The 19453-nt window shown below is 45.8% G+C and overlaps 1 protein-coding gene across 7 annotated transcripts in view; it reads right to left on the bottom strand.

The window, feature by feature from the left end:
- The window catches only part of ADAMTS9 (ADAM metallopeptidase with thrombospondin type 1 motif 9), a 164398-nt gene that overhangs the window by 18124 nt on the left and 126821 nt on the right, over positions 1-19453 (bottom strand). For all 7 annotated transcript variants that reach the window (XM_064594102.1, XM_064594119.1, XM_064594118.1 and 4 more), the window contains 6 exons: positions 8403-8576; positions 3997-4191; positions 2824-2956; positions 2092-2186; positions 1882-1976; positions 1656-1789 (listed from right to left, as the gene is read on the bottom strand). In XM_064594102.1, the coding sequence (XP_064450172.1) occupies positions 1656-1789; positions 1882-1976; positions 2092-2186; positions 2824-2956; positions 3997-4191; positions 8403-8576 (826 nt within the window). The remainder of the gene's footprint in view (positions 1-1655; positions 1790-1881; positions 1977-2091; positions 2187-2823; positions 2957-3996; positions 4192-8402; positions 8577-19453) is intronic.

Genomic DNA, 19453 nt, shown 5'->3' with positions numbered 1-19453 from the left:
TTAAATATAGAGTCCTTGGATGGTTGTGGGTCTCCCGAATACCGCCTCCCAGGCTTAAGGATAGGAGGCAGTAAGCCACAAAAGCATTTCCAGCTACTTAGGAGTTATTCCCCGAGGCTTCATCTGTCCTCCCATGGCCTATGCACTACCATTGCCAAAATGTGGAGCAATTAGAACCCACATCTTGAAAGTATTAATGGCAGTTTCTCAAGTTTGGGGCTCACTTGTAGTTTAAAAAAAAAGCCAATAAAAACAATGCTTGTGTTTTTAACCCTCTTTGGAGATCCTGAGAGCAGCCCTACAAATGGGGACCACAGATCAGGAGGAATTCAAGTGCGAATCCCCCAAAAGCTGTCGCTCGTGGAACAGAAGGCAGAAGGCAGCTTTTTACCTTTCACCTAGCCTTTCGGGAACAGCAAAAGGCCTTACTCTTTCTGCAGTTACCCACGCTCCAGGGGGAGGGAAATAGGAGTTTTCTGTCCCGCCGGGAAAGGGGTCCTTGCAGCTTCAGAGCAGAGAAGCCCCGGGTCTTAGCTGCAGCGTTTTCCTGAGCAAGAAACTGCAGACTCTCTGCCTTGAGCCCGCGTCAGGCTGGCTGAAGGCAATAAAAAGTATCTTGGTACAAATCAAGTTTAATCTATCACAAGAAGAAAGCAGTGCAATATTATGGGAGCCATGTTAATGAGGAAAAAATTAATTATTCATGATTTCTGTTTTTCCTCCATTTGAGGGAACATGTTTGGATAGTTTAGCTGTCTTTAACCACGCCTAGGATTAATGTCCCTAAAAAAAATGTGATGTGGCCTGGGGTATGAAATCAGCTCACATGGAGGCTAGTTTAAAAAGGTAAGTCTGGGGATGCCTGGGTGGCTCAGTCGGTTAAGCGTCTGCCTTCGGCTCAGGTCATGATCCCAGGGTCCCGGGATCGAGCCCTGTATCGGGCTCCCTGCTCGGCAGGGAGTCTGCTTCTCCCTCCCCCACTCCCCCTGCTTGTGTTCTCTCTCTCTCTCTCTCTATCAAATAAATAAATAAAATCTTTAAAAATATATGCCAAAAAAAGGTAAGTCTGTATACCAATTTTCTTCCGTAAATCAACAATCAGATAAAACTAGGCATATGCCCCTGCACCTGTGTATACTCTTCAAGGGGGAGCCCTGGGGGGGGGGGACGGGTGATTCCACACGAGTCTCTTAGCTTTGAGGTTTGTATCTGCTCTTTCTTCTCCCTTAAAAACTTCTGCTTCCCCACACTGATACCCTGTGCATGGCTAAATCCGGCAACAACTCTAGTTGACCTTCAGTTCTCAGATCCAGTGTCCTGTTTGGGGGGATGCTGCCCTGTCACCCCACAGTGCAGTAGTACCCTTTAGAGGCCTTCACCTCCTCCATTCATTCTCTTACCCCGAGTCTGATGGAGCTCCGCCCTGTGCTAGGCGCTTTCCGGGGACTGGCTGGAAAGCAGGGAACAGAAAGGAGCAAACCCCACCCCCACGCAGCTTGGGCGGGGGTTGTCGTCACTGGACCTCAGGCAGCTCATCTTGCTCCCCTCGGCATCTCAGAGCCTCGTCCCTAGCCAGTGAGCAGGAAGCAGCTTGATGGCTGAATGGAGAGACTCGTGAGCACATTCCCTCCCCTGTGACATTCCACTGGACTTACTGATGATCTGCATTGTCGTCAAGTCTATCCTGATTTTCTGGAAGCTGGAAAACCCAGCTGCTGTGTAGTCCTTCCGACACTGGCAGTCATCCCGTCGGCTCCCGTTGTAGGGACACTCGGTTGGGTTGTGCAACCTGTATTACAGAGAGAATGTTCTGGTAAGGATGGGCAGGTATTTCCAGGGATGTGCAGCTGTCTGTGCTCTTCTGAGCCTGGGCTCTCCTACCTGTGCCCGTACACCTCGGAGAAATTCTCTGAGTCGCCATGGACTAGGGTAATGTACTCTTTGGGGTGGTCTGACTGCATCCCTGCACAGAAGATCTGAAAGACAGACCAGAAATAACCGATGAAGATCAGCTCAGCAATGAGACGATGACACCCTGCGCCATGCACTCCCAAATCATTCTAGAAATAATGACTGACGTCCAACGTTCACCTTCAGGAGCTTTCCTTTGATGAGCAGGACATATTCACCGTCTTCACTGGTACTTTTCAGTCTCTTTACCTCCTTGCAGTTTTGGGGTAACTCACCTAGAAAACACGAAATGCAAAAACGGAGTGTGATGCTCCATGCAGTCCACCAATCGCCTGTGGAGTGAATACCCTGTTCACACTATTTTCTTTTTCTTTTTCTTTTTTTAATTTAATTTAATTTTATTATGTTATGCTAGTCACCATACAATACATCATTAGTTTTTGATGTAGTGACACTATTTTGCTTTTAAAAAGGGGGACAATTTCTTTAAAATAAATTCTTTCCCTTTTTGGGGATAAATGTTTCCTTTATTTTTTCTTTCAGGTTTATGGAGAGGTAACAGACACGTAGCACCCTATGGGTTTAAGGTTGTATCGCATAATGACTTGACCTCCATACACCGTGAATAATTACAATCAGTTTAGTTAACACCCATCATTTCAGAGAGAAACAAAAAAGAAAGACAAAAATGTTTTTTCCCTTTTGATGAGAATTTGTAGGGTCGACTCTCTTAGCAACTTTCAGATGTACCAAAAGCCGTCTTCACTACAGGCATCATGCTGTGCATTACATCCCCAGTCCTTATTTCTCTTATAAATTCTCGATTTCCACAAAGGGTAGGCCAACAGACAAAGAAACCAAGAAACCCTGTTCTCCGTGCTGCAGAAAGATGGCTTCTGCGGGCCGACTTACAGTGATAGATATTGTGACATGTTTTCCTCTCTTCCGGCTTCATATCAGCAGGGCACAGGTGGCTGGGCTGGTCCTCGTTGGTCAAACATTGCACAGATCTGTGTGTCACTCCCACGCCACAGGACACCGAGCACTACAAGGCAGAGCAGAGTCAGGGATGCCACTCCTGAGCGCGGGCTCTGTGGTGCGCAGCTCACAGCCCGAGACATCACGTCCAGAGTGTCATTTCAGACCCCAGGCTGCTGAACACCAGCAGCCGACGTGTACGGGACACTTACGGTGGGCCCGTCTCTGTGCTAAGCATGATACCCACTTATACATAGATGTGTCTTACATGTGTATTTATATAGACATAGGTATGTGTACATATTATGAGATATATATATATATATTCTCATTTAAGCCTCACAAGAATTCTCTGAGGTAGTACTACCATTATTCTATTTTTACAGAGAGGAAACTAGGGCCCACATGTCAAGAAATTTGTTCAAGGTCATGGTGGAGCAGGCAATCAAACCCTAACCACTTTCAACTGATCCTGTATTTTCACTTCATCGCTTTCCAACACTGAGAACCTAGGAGTCCGGAGCCCGGGGCGGTGGCAAGATTCCAGGGAAGTCCCAATTTAAAATAGTCTCACTTATTGTACCCCTAATGCAATGAAATATTCCTGTTAAAGAGGGGTGAGGATATTATTGACTTCTTGACCAGAAGCAATGACTAACTCTTCTGTCACTCTTACTATGTGACAGAGTTCTAGGAGCTTGTTTTTAAAAGCCCTGTGGTAAAATACAGGTAACTTGACATTTGCTATCATAATCTGAGAGCTGTTGGCATATTAACTCAGTTCTTCTTCACAACCACCCATTTTGCAGATGAGGAAACTGAGACTCAAGAGTGTTGCACTTTGCATTCAACTGGGACGTAGTGGCACTGGGACGCACAGTGAGGCTGTCCGGCTTCGGGGCCCACGCTCTACGCACCGGGGCCATCCTGCCACCCAAGAAGAGAACCCTTCACTTCCCATGAGCCCATTCCAAGACTCTAACTCCCGTGTCTTCCTATCATCTCTGCTGCGAGGAGAATCACTTTGGATGGGTCAGGCGGGGCGTGTTTAAGATGGAGTTGGGGATCCCAGCGCTTTCGGATTTGCTGACCAGGTGGTCTACTTACGCTCCCCCAGTTGCCGACTCTCCAGGTGGCTGAGACGGGGCACTCCCTCAGGTAGCAGGGGTGGACGCTGGGTGGCTGAGTGCCCGGGCAGTTGATGGTGGTTTGGTAGCTGTACTCATAATTCTCCTTCCCGGTGTAAATCTCGCTACAGGAGACGAGCCTTTGTTTGTAGCCCTTTCCACAGGTCACTGAGCACTGGGGAGACAGGGGTTGGAGAAGAGGCTGGAGCGGTGCCTGGGGGGAGCCCACAATAGGCCCCTGACCTCCACTTCCAACGCTGACCCCTGACGGCACTGCAGAAAGCTCTCCCTTTATTAGCTTGTTTATGCATTTCAAGTGGCAGGCCCCAAGCACACAGGAGCCATGCAACCCGAAACCACGCCTTCCAGGATCTAGAGCTTCCACTGTATCTTCTCGGGCCCCCAGGGCAGGTGGGGGCACCTTGGGCCCCTTCTTTGGATTTCAAGGGGAGAAAGGGGGAGGGACTCCAGCTGTCCCTGGTCCCATTTATAGGATCCCCAGTTCCACTGCATGCTTTTCCAAACCTACAATGACCATACCAGAGCTGTGACCATGGGGGGCCGGGGTGGGGGGCGTCACAGCCCACCTGAGTTACGTGTGAAACCCAAGCACTGAGCCAAGAGGGGACTCCGGGACAGTTTTCCTTTCCGGCTCCATGTGCTTTGCTTTCTCGTCTGCCCTCCACTCAGTGTCCTTCTCTCTTCTCTCTCCCTGCCCGTATATTTTGACTGCAATGTTAGCTTTCTGCTCTACCCTCTCTCTTCCTCTATCTCACCAGATCAGGCAGTCACTTAACCTTTTTACAGTAATTACACAGCATTTAAAAATACGCAAATACAGAAAAGGAGAAAGAAATGCACATCTTACTAGTGTCCAAGATCCTTCCCCTGATGGGACATCTAATTGGTTATTGATACAATTTTCAAGCATGTTCAACCTCCCAAGCTAAGTATTTTATATAATATATTTAAAAACTAACACCAAAGGATAGTGAATTCAGTTTTGATGGTGTTTTTAGACATTGTCATCAAATAACCGGCCATCTCCTGTGAAGGTCTTACGTAAAATTAAGTGAGAGGATCAGGATTCTTGAGACCAAAGGCTGTTTGAGGTAGCCTAGATGAACCCCCAAAGCAGTCCACAGCAAGTGGTGTGTGATGCTTTTTCTGGGGTGAGGGATTCCAGCATCCATCAGGTCTCATGAGCTATTAAAAGTCACCATGTCATTCTTTCCTAACGTCTCCTGAGCTGTTGCTTTAAGCCATGTGGCTTTCCCCCCTTACAACTGCTCATGGAAGAAGATACCCCCTGAAGAGGCCCCGGAGGCAAGGAGGGAGCAGGCCCCGCCAGAGGCACATAGAGCATCCCTGGAAGCGTCCGGCACACATTTTTTCCTTCTTTGGCTGCTGCTGTTTAAATGCCTGAAGAGCCAGCAGACGCCAGCCAGCGGAGGGCCAAGCTAGTCTGGGGTGTTTCATGTGGGGGCAGACTGTCTGTCCAGGCTGGGAGGCAGGAGGGAGTGGGGAACCTCTTACTCTAGACTCTCTATGCCTTGGGGTCACATGCTTGTTTCATCGTGAGCATCTATTTTTTTTTTTTTTTTTAAGATTTTATTTATTTATTTGACAGAGAGAGACACAGCGAGAAAGGGAACACAAGCAGGGGGAGTGGGAGAGGGAGAAGCAGGCTTCCCGCTGAGCAGGGAGCCCGATGCGGGGCTGGATCCCAGGACCTTGAGATCATGACCTGAGCCAAAGGCAGACGCTTAACGACTGAGCCACCCGGGCGCCCCTTTCATGACAGCTGGTTTGGATATTACAGGTCTCAGTCTTTGAAAATGTTATGAGATACTTCAGGCCCAAGCAGAGAAAATACATGCATCAGCCAGGGGGGGATCGGTCCTCTCTCTCCATCTGGCCCAGGCTTCCCCACATTCAAGCAGAGCTCAGAGAAAAGCACACAGCTCGCCAGGTAACAGAGGTCCCAGAGAGAAGGCATGGCTTGCTGTGGCTTCTTGCATTTTACCAGAAGCTCTTCTAGAGCGATTTGTGGTCCACTGCCTTTGGCACCATGGTCCTTGCATCCATGTGAGGACCTATCTCCAACCCTCGCAACTTTGCCTGTAAATTTGCAGAGTTTTCAATCCATGATACACTTGAGAATTTGCAGAAATATTGAAGGCTTTTTTTTTTTTTTTTAATCTTCTACAAATCTCATCTGTTGGGGGTTAAGACTAAGGTTAAAATAAAGCTCTAGGAGTGACATGACTCGGTCTTATAAACAGATCAAAATTCTTTTAGCATAATAATAACAACACACAAAAGACTGATTAAGATGAAGATGCCAATGTTCACAGTGTGAAAGGTATAGAAACTCCAGAAAGATGAATGACCAAGAACTAAGCCAGAAACCAACTAAGAGGAGGCCTCCAGGAGGCAGAGAGGGACAGAGGCCTGAGGAGGGAGAGAGGCAGAAGGGCAGGCTTCTTCCCTACTGCAAGCCAGGGCGTGGCCTGCTGGGGCAGTGCTGAGAACCAGAAGTTACGGACCATGCCTGACGAGGAACCAGGAGAGGTGAATCGAAGAGAAGAGAGGAGCCCTCCCCAAATGCCTTCCCCCTACCCTCCCTGGGATTTGAATGGGTTTGGAACTGATGCCTCAACCCAAATCAAGGACTATTTTTTTTTTTATTCTTATGTTAATCCCCATACATTACATCATTAGTTTTAGATGAAGTGTTCCATGATTCATTGTTTGTGCATAACACCCAGTGCTCCATGCAGAACGTGCCCTCCTCAATACCCACCACCAGGCTAACCCATCCTCCCACCCCCTCCCCTCTAGAACCCTCAGTTTGTTTTTCAGAGTCCATCGTCTCTCATGGTTCGTCTACCCCTCCGATTTCCCCCCCTTCATTCTTCCCCTCCTGCTATCTTCTTTTTTTTTTTTCCTTAACATATATTGCATTATTGGTTTCAGAGGTACAGATCTGAGATTCAACAGTCTTGCACAATTCACAGCGCTTACCAGAGCACATACCCTCCCCAGTGTCTATCACCCAGTCACCTCATCCCTCCCACCCCACCCCCCACTCCAGCAACCCTAAGGACTATTTTGAACAAGCATCTGGACTCCCTGGGCTCCTGGCTAGCCAATGGTAAATCTATTTCCTAATGATTTGGACCACGTCTCCCCTCCACTCTTGAAGAGCACACTGAGAACATGCAGAGCTGGGGTAAAGCAGGGTTTCTCAACCTCAGCACCATTGCCCGTTGGGCCAGATGGCTCTCTCTTGGGTGTGTGTGGCAGTCAATGTCCCACAGACTGTAGTATGTGTAGAAGCATCCCTGACCTTGACCCACTAGATACCAGTAGTATTCCAGTTCTCCCAGTTGTGACATTCAAAAATGTCTCCAGACATTGCCAGATGTCCCCCCTGGATGGGGAAGGGGAAGATCGGGAGACATAGTTAGAAAGGACTTTAGGCCAGCTACAGTGCAGAAACAATTCAATACCCAACACACGTATCACCTACCCGCAAATATTCCTCCTTCTAAAATGTGAAATGGCTGCCCTGTCAAACTTGGAAGTGGGTCCAGTGACAACAAGCATTTTAACCTAAAAATTTTCAGTTTGGATATTACAGGTCTTTCAGTCTTTGAAAATGTTATGAGGCTTGAAAATAATACAATCATGCTATTATTACCATTGGCATATTAATAATAAAAAGTTTCTAGGTTAGGCATTGTGTACACAAAGAGAAGAAGAAATTGATTCCCTGAATATTATGGAAAATTATTTTCTCCCTCTGAGAGGAGGTTGTTAAACAAGCGACCCATATCTGGCCCATGAAAAGTGTTTGGTTTGCCCCACACAACGTTTCAAATAAAAGATCTGAGTCCACATGTTAAAGTTAGGAGCTCTCACATAAAAGTTCAGATTTTTGCCCTCTCTTGAAAAATCAGGTCTGGTAACACTGGACGCACATTTCTGCATGGCCTCCGCTGGAGAGGGAGAGAAGCCTGCCCCCTTCACACGGTATGTGCTGGTTTGTCATAGTCTCCACCATTCCCTGTTGTCTCCCTGACACTAAGGGCGTTTTCTTACCTTAACTTTCTTCAGACACCGACAGGCACCAAATGAACTTGCAGGCCCTGTGATAATTCTCCTTTCTTAGCATACCAACAGGGCGTCACAGTGAGTCACAGAATTTAGGGGAGCTGAGAGACCATCTCAGGCACTCTCCCACCTTGCACATGGGGGGCTCTGGCCCCAGGAGGCAGAACTGGCAGGTGGGCCAGAGTCTCCCCCATTCCTGCTCTGGTCCCTCTGTTGCCCTCAGGCTGTCGCTGACCTGAAGGTGGTTACAGAATCCCGGGCACGTACCTCTGACCATTCTCCTGTGATCCAGACATACTCGCAGGGCTGCAAACTACAGCTCTCACGGTCCACAGGCCGCTTGCTCATGTCGCAGCGTACGCCATGAACCTCGCTGCCTTTGTCCATGTCCACACACACCACCTTGCGGTACCTGGAGCCTTCGCCGCAGGTCTTGGTGCACTGTTCACAACAGACAAAACGGGGGTTGATATTGGAAAGTAATACATGGCTTATCATATGCTGTTACTGTACAGATTAACTTTCCCGTCTATACACCCTTTAGGACCGTGAGGCCTCTGAGGGCAGGAATGATCAGAAAGCTCACTGCTTTATCCCACTTACCCCCAACACTGTTCCAGGCAGAGCAACAAGTAAGTGGCTACTGGAATGAAGGAATGAAAGCTTGAATAAACGGATTTCAGGTGTGGAAAGGACCTTAAGGCTTGATTACTTTACTCATTCAAATACTGAACCTCTTTAAAACTTCCAGCGAAGTGGTTATCAGACTGGTGTCTAAATACCCCTAGAGTCAGAGAAGCGGTGATGTCACCTGTCTAGGTGGCCCATTTCATCTTACTATTAAATATATCACTTTGCAGATGGCAGCCTTTTGTCCTGGTTCTCCATTCCAGGGGAACATGAAGGACAAATTTCAGTTCTCCCAAGTCATCCCCCTTCAGGGACTTGACATACTTTGCTTTGTTGTGACCCCCGACTGCCTTTTCTTCTCCAGGACAGACTGCTCTCAACCCTCGTTCACTCAGGAAATATTCACCAAGTTCCTAGTGTCAGGCCCTGGGATGGGTCCTGAGTCAACAAGAGTGGACAAGTACAGCACCTGGTCTCAGAGAGGAGCTTGTATTTTGGGAGCAAGTACAGACAAAGAGGACGTAGACAGCTAGGTAGTGAGATTTAGCGAGTCCTGTGATTTCCATTTTTCAGGTGGAGAAACTGGGACTTAGTCTACATGCCCTGTCCCAGATCAAACATCTCTTTGTGAGGTCGATGGGACACACATTTTTATCCCCATAAACCAAGGCAGGAATACAGAGCAAGCGGTAGGTTCTGTTCTAGGACTATCTCTATGTTGCCCGCAAGTTCTTTATCTTTTCTCTTTAACCAACAGCAAACCCCACCTTTGAAGTTTAGCCTAGTTATCTGTGTTGCTAAAGGTCTCTCAAAGCCTGTCTTATCTAAAGCATCTATGTCACCCAGCATTTCAAGACTCTAAACTACCTTGGAAAACCACAGTGAGTTAAGCCAGGGGTCTTTTGTTTCCTTTACACCAGGATTATACACTCTCTTGTCCCTTGGCCTTATCTAACTCACCGACAAACACCAAGAGCTACTGTTAGCACGGTGTCTTTTAAACTTTCTCTTTTTAGGGGCGCCTGGGTGGCTCAGTCGTTAAGCATCTGCCTTCGGCTCAGATAGTGATCCCAGGGTCCTGGGATCGAGGCCTGCATCCAGCTCCCTGCTCGGCGGGAAGCCTGCTTCTCCCTCTCCCACTCCCCCTGCTTGTGTTCCTGCTCTCCCTATCTCTGTCTCTGTCAAATAAATAAATAAATAAACTTTCTCTTTTTAGTATTTGGGGAGACCCATGAACCCCCACCTGTCTTCCTCTTCTCTCACACTGCCTTCCCTTTTATTACCCATCTCATCCCAAAGGCATTTCAGTTTGGGATCCAGTCTGACTCAGAAATGTCTTTCCACATACGCCTGTGCCTTTCTTTCTTTCTTTTCTTTTTTTGGTAGTAAAATACATGTAACATTTACCATTGCAACCATTTTAAAGTGGAAAATTCAGTGGCATTTAATTATCCATAATGTTGTACAATCATCATCACTATGTGGTTCCAGAATATTTTCGTCACCCCAAAAGGAGACCTTGTACCCATTAAGCAGTCAGTCCCCACTTCCCCAACTGCCAGCCTGTAGCAACCACCATCTGCTCTCTGTCTCTATGGATTTGCCTGTTTTGGCTATTCATATAAAGGGAATCCTACAACATGTGGCCTTTTACGACTGGTTTCTTCATTTAGCACGATGTTTGCAAGGTTCATCTATGTTGTGGTGGGTATCAGTGCTTCATTCCAAGGTTCATCTATGTTGTGGTGGGTATCAGTGCTTCATTCCTTTCTTTGCCTGAATAATCATCTGTTGTACGGCTTTTTTGTCCCCTCAGATGACAATGGACACCGGGCTGTTTCCATCTTTCAGCTATTGTGAATGGTGCCACCATGCACATGCGTGTCCAAGTTTGAACATCAGATTTCAATTCTCTTGGGTCTACTCGGGAGTAGAAATGCTGGGTCATGTGATGCACCCTGTGTCTTTCATGAGCCACTTTGTTGTTTTAGGAAATAAAAGGACTATGTGATATGTCCTGGTAGACCCTTCTCATCTGCAAACTTAACTCATTGTTTCTGCTGCTTGGAAGCAAACCTCAGGGTCTAGAATTTGAATGTGGAGTCATTCAAATTTTTCTGGGGGTACAAATATGAATTGAAAGCTCTCTGGGGTGAGCATAGAGGAGCAAATCACTTCTAAGATACCCTAGCTCAGCCCTCGCCTGGGGTTTCCTGGGCCTTGGAGTATGCTGGATACTATTGTGAAGTAACGACACTATTATTTATTCATTAAAAAAAAAAAAAGCCAAAGGAGTTACAGAGCCACTGGATGTTAAAAAACAAAACAAAAATGTGGTTAATCTGTGATGTGTAGATAAATGCAAAAGAAATAGTTAACTGTCCATAGAAAAAATAATTCTTTAGAAAAGCAGATCCTGATGACAGAGCAGCCTAAACTGGACTAAACCTTCCAGTGTGCTCTCATTTTCACTCATCCCCAGGGCTGCAATCTGTGTCAATAAGTAACAATTTAGAGCAGAAATGCGAAGTTTCCTAGACCCTTGTTTGCTTTTTAAGTGCTTCTGCCTTGGTCTTTAAGAAAGGTTAACTAGCATAAAAACTCTCTTGCCAACAGTAGAAAAGGGAGTTGGGGAACCTTACCTTGAACGTAACTTTTAGAAAAATTAAGCTAAGTGAGTAAGTGACTTGTCCAGTGCTTTGGAATTAGTCAGTGGCAGCTGTGAAGGTCACCTGGCAAGGCTCTTCTCCTGGGGTCCTAACTCGAGTATGGGGACTGGGTGAGCAGAAAGCAAACCCACCCAAGCTACTGCATTTCATCAGCTTTTGGTAGTATCACCGCCCACCCCCTGACCCCAGGACTAAGGACTCTTTCCTCGAATATGACCTAGAGTGTTCCAAAAATAGCCAGAACATTCAACTAGCCTCATTTTAACTTCCAAAAGGTTTTCTCAATTCTCCTTGCAGCTTTGAGAAAAAACTATGTACCAAGTGTATAAATAACACCACCAGCCTCCTTGAATTTTAGGACACACTGTAATTCAGCAAGTCAGTGGTCACGGGGCCGGGCTAAATCTGGAGGCTTGTTCATTGTCCCGCAGGCTACATATGCCTTTAAATGTGCTGAAATTAACAGGAGGAAAATACCTGTCCAAATTTGAGAGTGAAGAAGACCTAAAATAAACTTTCAAGGTACTATTTTATTTAGCCAGATTGGCCATAGGGTGATGGTCTAAAAAGGGTCAGTTAATGCAATGGGTAGAAACTGCCTTTCCTTAAGATGGTAATGAGGTTGCTTTATACTTTTTTGGTGGGATTTCCTAATCATGGGTAGAAAAAAATCACTTTCCATAAACAAGACTGTTAATTTTCTTCACAGATAAAGTAATTTGTAGTGTTGTTTCTAGTTCAAGACTATCACTGTGAGCTAGTGTGTGAACAGAAGAGTCCCAGCACAAATCGGGACCCTGACAGCACGGTGTTCTGGGTGTGCTACATAGAGTTTTTATGTCATAAGGAACAGCAATTACCATTCTTGCCCCCAAATGGTATATTTGCAGGGGGAAAAGGCGGAAATAATAACTATGGAGACATTTGATACCTTTAAAGTTATTCGCTCATCCTGGTATATATATACAATGGAATATTATGCAGCCCTCAAAAGGAATGAGATCTTGCCATTTGCAATGATGTGGATAGAACTGGAGGGTGTTATGCTGAGCAAAATAAGTCAATCAGAGAAAGACATGTATCATATGACCTCACTGATATGAGGAATTCTTAATCTCAGGAAACAAACTGAGGGTTGCTGGAGTGGTGGGGGTGGGAGGGATGGAGTGGCTGGGTGATGGACATTGGGGAGGGTATGTGCTATGGTGAGTGCTGTGAATTGTGCAAGACTGTTGAATCTCAGATCTGTACCTCTGAAACCAATAATGCAATATATGTTAAGAAAAAAAAAAGAAGAAGATAGCAGGAGGGGAAGAATGAAGGGGGAGAAATCTGAGGGGGAGACGAACCATGAGAGATGATAGACTCTGAAAAACAAACTGAGGGTTCTAGAGGGGAGGGGGGTGGGAGGATGGGTTAGCCTGGTGATGGGTATTAAAGAGGGCACGTTCTGCATGGAGCACTGGGTGTTATGCGCAAACAATGAATCATGGAACACTACATCAAAAACTAATGATGTAATGTATGGTGATTAACATAACAATAAAAATAAAAAATTTAAAAAAACCTTATTTGTTCATCCAACCAATATTTGCCATGGGCCAAGTTCTGTGCTGGGTGCTGGTATACAGCCCTGACATCTTCCTATTCATGTGCATGGGTTTCATAACAGAGCATGATGGCGAAAGAAGCCACCAGGGTCTTCCACAACTCTGACAGCAAGAGAAGAGAAAGGACCAGGGTCTGGAATTCCCACAGTGCTGAACGAGGTACCCAAGCACCGGAGGATGAGGAGGAGAAGTGAACGAGGAGATGGGCTAAGTAGGCAAGGAGGAGAAGGGGGGCATTGGCAGGAGGGGCTCAGTGCGCATGGAGGTTGAGGCAAATGTCATGGGGAGGCGGGGCACGGGGACAACCGCAGCAGCTGGAGGTGGTGAGAGTTCCATCTGAGTTGGGGATTTCAGAAGGTGGGCAGAGACCAGGTCATGAAGGGGCTTGTTAACCTCCCCCACGGCCTCCCCCAGGAGAAAACCTGAACCCTTGCACTGGCCCATGGGACACATCCTAGGTTGGCCGCTCCTGCAGGTCCAATCTCATTTCAGCCTTCTCTGCTCCTGCCATGCTGCACTTTTGTCTGCAGACACACTGGGCTCTGTCCTCCTCCTTCTACCTGGAATCACCTCCTCCTGCCCTTCACCTCCAACCAACCACCCTAGGGAAGGGAGGACTGGCCTTTCATTCTTGGTCTCTATCTCGGCACCTTGCTTCTTTCTGTCACAGCATCGTTCACACTTGGCAATTTCATAAAATGTGTTTGTGCACTTGTTTTCTGTCTGTCTCTCCCGTGAGCCAATCAATTCCAGCATAGCAGTGTCATAGTCTCTAATGTGTCCCTGATGCCTAGAGCCCAGCACTTTGCAGGTGCTGGATAAAGATTTCTCCAGTAAATTAATGAGTGAAGGAGTAATAAAGAGTCAACGTCTGGTGCTTGTACACACACCTAAACCTGATCAATCCCTATTGTAAGCTTTGTAAAACGTTTGTAACCAACTGACCAAAGGCCTGCTGCTCTTTTCTAACTTTTCTGGGCTAAGGAGGTAAACTTGGGACTCATTCTACAGCTGATCTCAATAAAAGCCCTTGGAATCCAAATATGTATGAGAGTGGTCCAAGTCTCTGCATTGGGCCAAACAGCCATGGGGTGGGCAGCTCTGCGAAGGCCAGATAATATCTGAGCACAGCTGTCTGTGGCAATGTGGCAAGAAAATAAAATATCTGTTCTTAGAGGAAAAACAGAGTTTGCTTGACTGTTTTAAAAGACTTTTTAGTATGTCATGATTCTAAGGGGTTAGGAAAGGTATTACTCTATAATGTCTTTTTCCCTCCCTCCCTCCCTTCCTTCTTTCCTTCCTCCTATCTTTTTCTGTCCTTCTGGCTGATTCATAGATTCATTTATTCAAGAACTGTTTTCAGTGTTCTAGGTACTGTGCTAAATGTTGGGGAAAACTCTGGTGAATGAACTCTCTGACCTCAAATGGGTGATAATGTAGACAAGGAAACCAGGCAACCACCATTCACGATGCTGACTGCTCAAGTGGAGTGTTTTCAGGGTGCTATGAGTGCTCAGAGGAGAGCCATCTGACTCAGTTATTGGTGGGGAGGGGTGATCTGCAAGAACTTCTGAGAAGTAACATCTTAGGTGGGGTCTGAAGAATGGGCAAAGGTGACCGAAGTGAGGGAAGGAGGGGGGCAGCCTCGTTGTGATGCAGAGGCACTAGGGACAAGAGAATACTCTGGATGAAGGTGAAAAAAAGAACTCTTGCAAGTCCTGGGAGATTTATTCCTTAATCCTGGGAGATGTGTAACCCACATGTTCACAATTCAAATTTGATCAAAAGACCTCTGCAGCTATAAGTAAATTTATATGTCAGATTATAATGCGATGAATAAGTAAATCATTTATTACAGTAATTTTCAAATGAATTTTGCCTCATGGGCCTTGTAATTCTAAACTGAGTAAAACTGAGCATGGGGAGATCAAATAACTTGCCCAAAGTTGGCAGGTGATATTAAAAGCCCAACATTCATGTCTGGAGATGGCATTTTTCTCTTCTCCAATTGTTTTGCCCTCCATCTATGTCCAGGCTCTACTCTTACAGTACCAGGAAGGCACAATGACACTCCTTCCCTGCTGCTCAGGCACTGGGCCTCACAATGAATGAGGGAGGTCCTCTGAGGTGCTCCATCCCCACCAAGACTGGCCCAACAACAGGGCTTATTGTCAACCAAGGGGACCAAGAATTTCATTTTTTGAAGAGAGTGAGAGGCTCAACCAGTCAAGGGAATTGTACCTTTATGCCAACTCTGAAGTAAGAGGCTAGACAAGCCATTAAAAAGGAAATAAAATAACTCACTCTAGATGAATGTTGACATGGGAAGCAATAGAATACAAAGATTCAGAGCATATGTTCTAGAAGTCAGGCTTCCAGGCTTCAAATCCCAGTCTTATTACTTACTAAATGCATGACGTTGGATGAATTAACCTATCTAAGCCTCAAGTTTCCTCATCTTTAAGTGAGGATGAAAACTTAATTACTTCATTAGAGAGTTATGGAAAGGTTAAATGAGGTCCTCCACATAAAAATACTCAACAAAGTACTTGACCCATAGCTTAATATACAATAAGATATATTATTTTTATTATCAGGATTGGCCACTACCCTATATAAGTCTGGGGGATGCCACTCATATTGTGACCTATAGGAATGGTAGCCCTCGAGTTGTGCAGTGTACAACCTGTGTGACTGCATAAAACATCCCTGATGATCATGCTACCGTGGGTATGTAGACCTTGTGTTCCTCCACAGCAGACACCTGGATTATTTCTCAAAATGAGGAGGTTGCCGTTTACTATGTGCCCAGCATGAAACACATCTTGCCAACAAACAAGTGGGTTTTAATAATTCACAGAAGGGAAGCAAAAGAGAAAAATGCACACTCAAAAAGCAAACAAGTGCTCTGAAGTGCTTGCCAAGGACTGCCAAGAAGAGAACTTCCTGTATTGGGGTAGGAGCCATCCCACACATCCCATCCAGTGGGCCTCAGCTCTGAGGCTGGGCCTTGGCATCCTCATCGACACAAGCTCAAGGTGTCACTCGTGGAGGGCAAGAAAGTCAAGACACATGTCTGTGCAAAGTAGGTGTCAGGAAAGATGTAGCAGAGGGAGTGAGTGGGTGCGGAGGTAGGAGGAAGAGAGGAGGGTGAGTGCTGCGACTGAGGGGGGTCTGAAGGCTGCTGTTCTACCCAACAGGCTGTTTAACAAGGATACCTGGGATCGTTCAAGTAGGGACAATGAATACTTAAACAAGGGCTTTGCTAGGCATACACAGGAACTGCCCACAGGCAGTCAAGACTTGGGATCCAGCCGCTGCTCTGGACACTCACTCTAAGTCTAGTTGCTGTGAGGACATTCTAAAAGGGCCCCCAGCATGCTCTGCACAGGAGGAACAAAGGGTTTTTGATGGGTCTTGTCCCTCCTCCCGCTGCCCTGAGCCTCACTTGGCCAATTCGGTGTCAAGTGAGGGTGCCCCCTAGTGCTCTACCCTCTCTTACCACCCAGGTCCCCCCTTCTCAAACTTTGCACTTTGGGTTCAGGCAGGTGAGAAAGACTGGTTGCGGAAGGGTAACTATTAGAATCTGCTTTACTCACAGCCGGAAGATGCTTTTGTCTTTGTGAGAATGGTTAACCTCTCCCTTTCAAGTATGGCCACAGGTCAGGCCATCTCCGTAGGTGTTCTGCTCTGACGTGGAGCTTGCTGGCAATATTTGAGGAAGGGTTTTAAAAGATCCATCTGCATAGGGCATGCAAAGATGTACACTTCTAGGCCTATCTTGTAAGATCAGAGAAGGGACTTCCTCAGTGCATATTTGGCAAGGTTTCTACTCTTCGGAATTCGGAAGGAATTGTAAATGGAGCTTGCATTTCCCTGATTGGCTCTAGCATTTTCAAAAGTTGGCTAGAGCTTGAGCAGTCAGCTTAGATTCATTTTGGAACACTCTCTTAACTTTCTGTTCCTTGGAAGAGTTACACAGAGTGGAGTCTGGCACAAGATGAAGAGGGAGAGGGAGAGGGAGGAAGCCAGCAGTGGTGGGTCTGAAACAAGACTACAAAAAGAATCAAGAGGTAACATTGAGAGAGACAGAGATCAGGGGGCCTTTTCTTCCTTCCATATCTGATATTATCAATCTCCAAGCCACTCTGCCATCTCTAAACTTCTCAGAACAACTCTGCATCATTATTATCCCCATTCTACAGGTGGCAAACCCAAGGATCCAAAAAATCAAGAATCCTTGTTCTAAAGTCACATGGCTAAAAAGTCACAGTCCGGGGATATGAACCAGGTCTGCAGAATTCCACAGCCTCTGCGGCTCCCAATAACTTGTGTGGCCCAGTGTAATTAATTTGAAATTTAACTACTTTAGCCATTCCTCCCCACCATCGTCTGGCGGAAGTAAAAAACATAGAGAAAACAAGCAAAACGTGAGTAGATAGAGGGAGTAAAAGTCCTAAAGAAAAGAGATGACTGCAAACAGTGGATCCAATCCATCAGGAGGGTGAGGGAGAGGGAAGGACGGGGCCGGAAGGCTGATCCCCACATGGGTTGATCCACACAATCCCATTCAACATTGCATCAAAAAACACAAAACACCTATGGATAAATTTAACCAAGGAGGTGTAAGACCTGTACATTGAAAGCTCTAGGACACTGATAAAAGAAATTGAAAATGACACAAATAAATGAAAAGATATTCTGTGCTCACGGGCTGGAATAATTAGTATTGTGAAAATGTCCCCATTACCCAAAGCAATCTATAGATTTAATGCGATCTTTATCAAAATTCCAAAGGCATTTTTCACAGAAATAAAAGAAACAATCCTAAAATTTGTATGGAACCACAAAAGACCCAGAATAGCTAAAGCAATCTTGAGAAAGAAGAACAAAGCTCAGGCATCACACTCCCTGATTTCAAACTATGTTATAAAATTGTAGTGATTAAAACAGAATGGTATTGGCATAAAAAAGGACACATAGATCAATGAAACAGAATAGAGAGTCCAGAAATCAAGTCACACAGATATGGTTAATTCATTTACGATAAAGAAGCCAAGAATACACAATGGGGAAAAGCCGGTCTCTTCCATAAATGGTGTTGGGGAGGGCGCCTGGGTGGCTCAGTTGGTTAAGCGACTGCCTTCGGCTCAGGTCATGATCCTGGAGTCCCTGGATCGAGTCCCGCATCAGGCTCCCTGCTCGGCAGGGAGTCTGCTTCTCCCTCTGACCCTCCTCCCTTTCATGCTCTCTGTCTCTCATTCTCTCTGTCTCAAGTAAATAAATAAAATCTTTAAAAAAAAAATGGTGTTGGGGAAAATGGACAGTCACACGCAAAAGAATGAAACTGGACTCCTACCTTACACCATACGCAGAAATGAACTCACAGTGGATTAAAGACTTGAACTGGAAAGATCTGAAAATATAAAGCTACTGGAAGAAAACATAAGAGGTAAGATTCCTGACATTAGTCTTAGCTATAATTGTTTTGAATGTGACACCAAGTGCAAAGGCATTAAGGGCAAAAATAAACAAGTGGGACTACATCAAACTAAAAATGGGCAAAGTACCTGACCAGATATTTCTCAAAAGAAGACATACAAATGGCCAACAGATATATGAAAAGATGCTCACCATTGCTAATCATCAGGGAAACGCACATCAAAACCACAATGAGATACCGTCTCACACCTGCTAGAATGGCTAATAGCAAAAGACGGCAAGTGTTGGCGAGGGTCTGGAGAAAAGGGAACCCCTGCGCACTGTGGGTGGGGATGTAAATTAGTGCATTCTCTATGGAAAACAGTATGGAGTTTCCTCAAAAAATTAAAAATAGGGGACACCTGGATGGCTGAGTCGGTTAAGCATCTGCCTTCAGCTCAGGTCATGAACTCAGGGTCCTGGGATCGAGCCCCACCTTGGGCTCTCTGCTCAGCGGTGAGTCTGCTTCTCCCTCTCCCTCTGTGCTCTTTCTCTCTTTCTCAAATAAATAAATAAAATCTTAAAAAAAATTAAAAACAGAACTACCATATCATCTTGCAATTCCACTTCTGGGTATTTCTCTGGAGGAAATAAAATCACTAACTTGAAAAGATATCTGCTCCCCCCACACCCATGTTCACTGCAGCATTATTTACAATAGCCAAGACATGGAAGCAACTTAAGTGTCCATCGATGGGTGCATGAATTTAAAAAAATGTATACACACACACACACACACACAGGAATATAATAGCCATAAAAAGAAGGAAATCCTGCCACCTGTGACATTATGGATGGACCTTGAGGGCATTGTGCTGAGTGATCTAGATCAGACAAGGAAAGACAAATATTGTATGATCTCAGTTATATATGGAATCTTAATCAAACCTATAGATACAGAGAACAGATTGGTGTTGCCAGAGGTGAT

This window comes from Mirounga angustirostris, unplaced genomic scaffold (genome assembly GCF_029215605.1).
Source record: "Mirounga angustirostris isolate CCGP_5_RB_7025 unplaced genomic scaffold, mMirAng1.0.hap1 SCAF_1, whole genome shotgun sequence".
NCBI lineage: Eukaryota > Metazoa > Chordata > Mammalia > Carnivora > Phocidae > Mirounga > Mirounga angustirostris.
The sequence above is the reverse complement of the archived record's forward strand: the minus strand, read 5'-3'. Positions and strand labels throughout refer to the sequence as shown.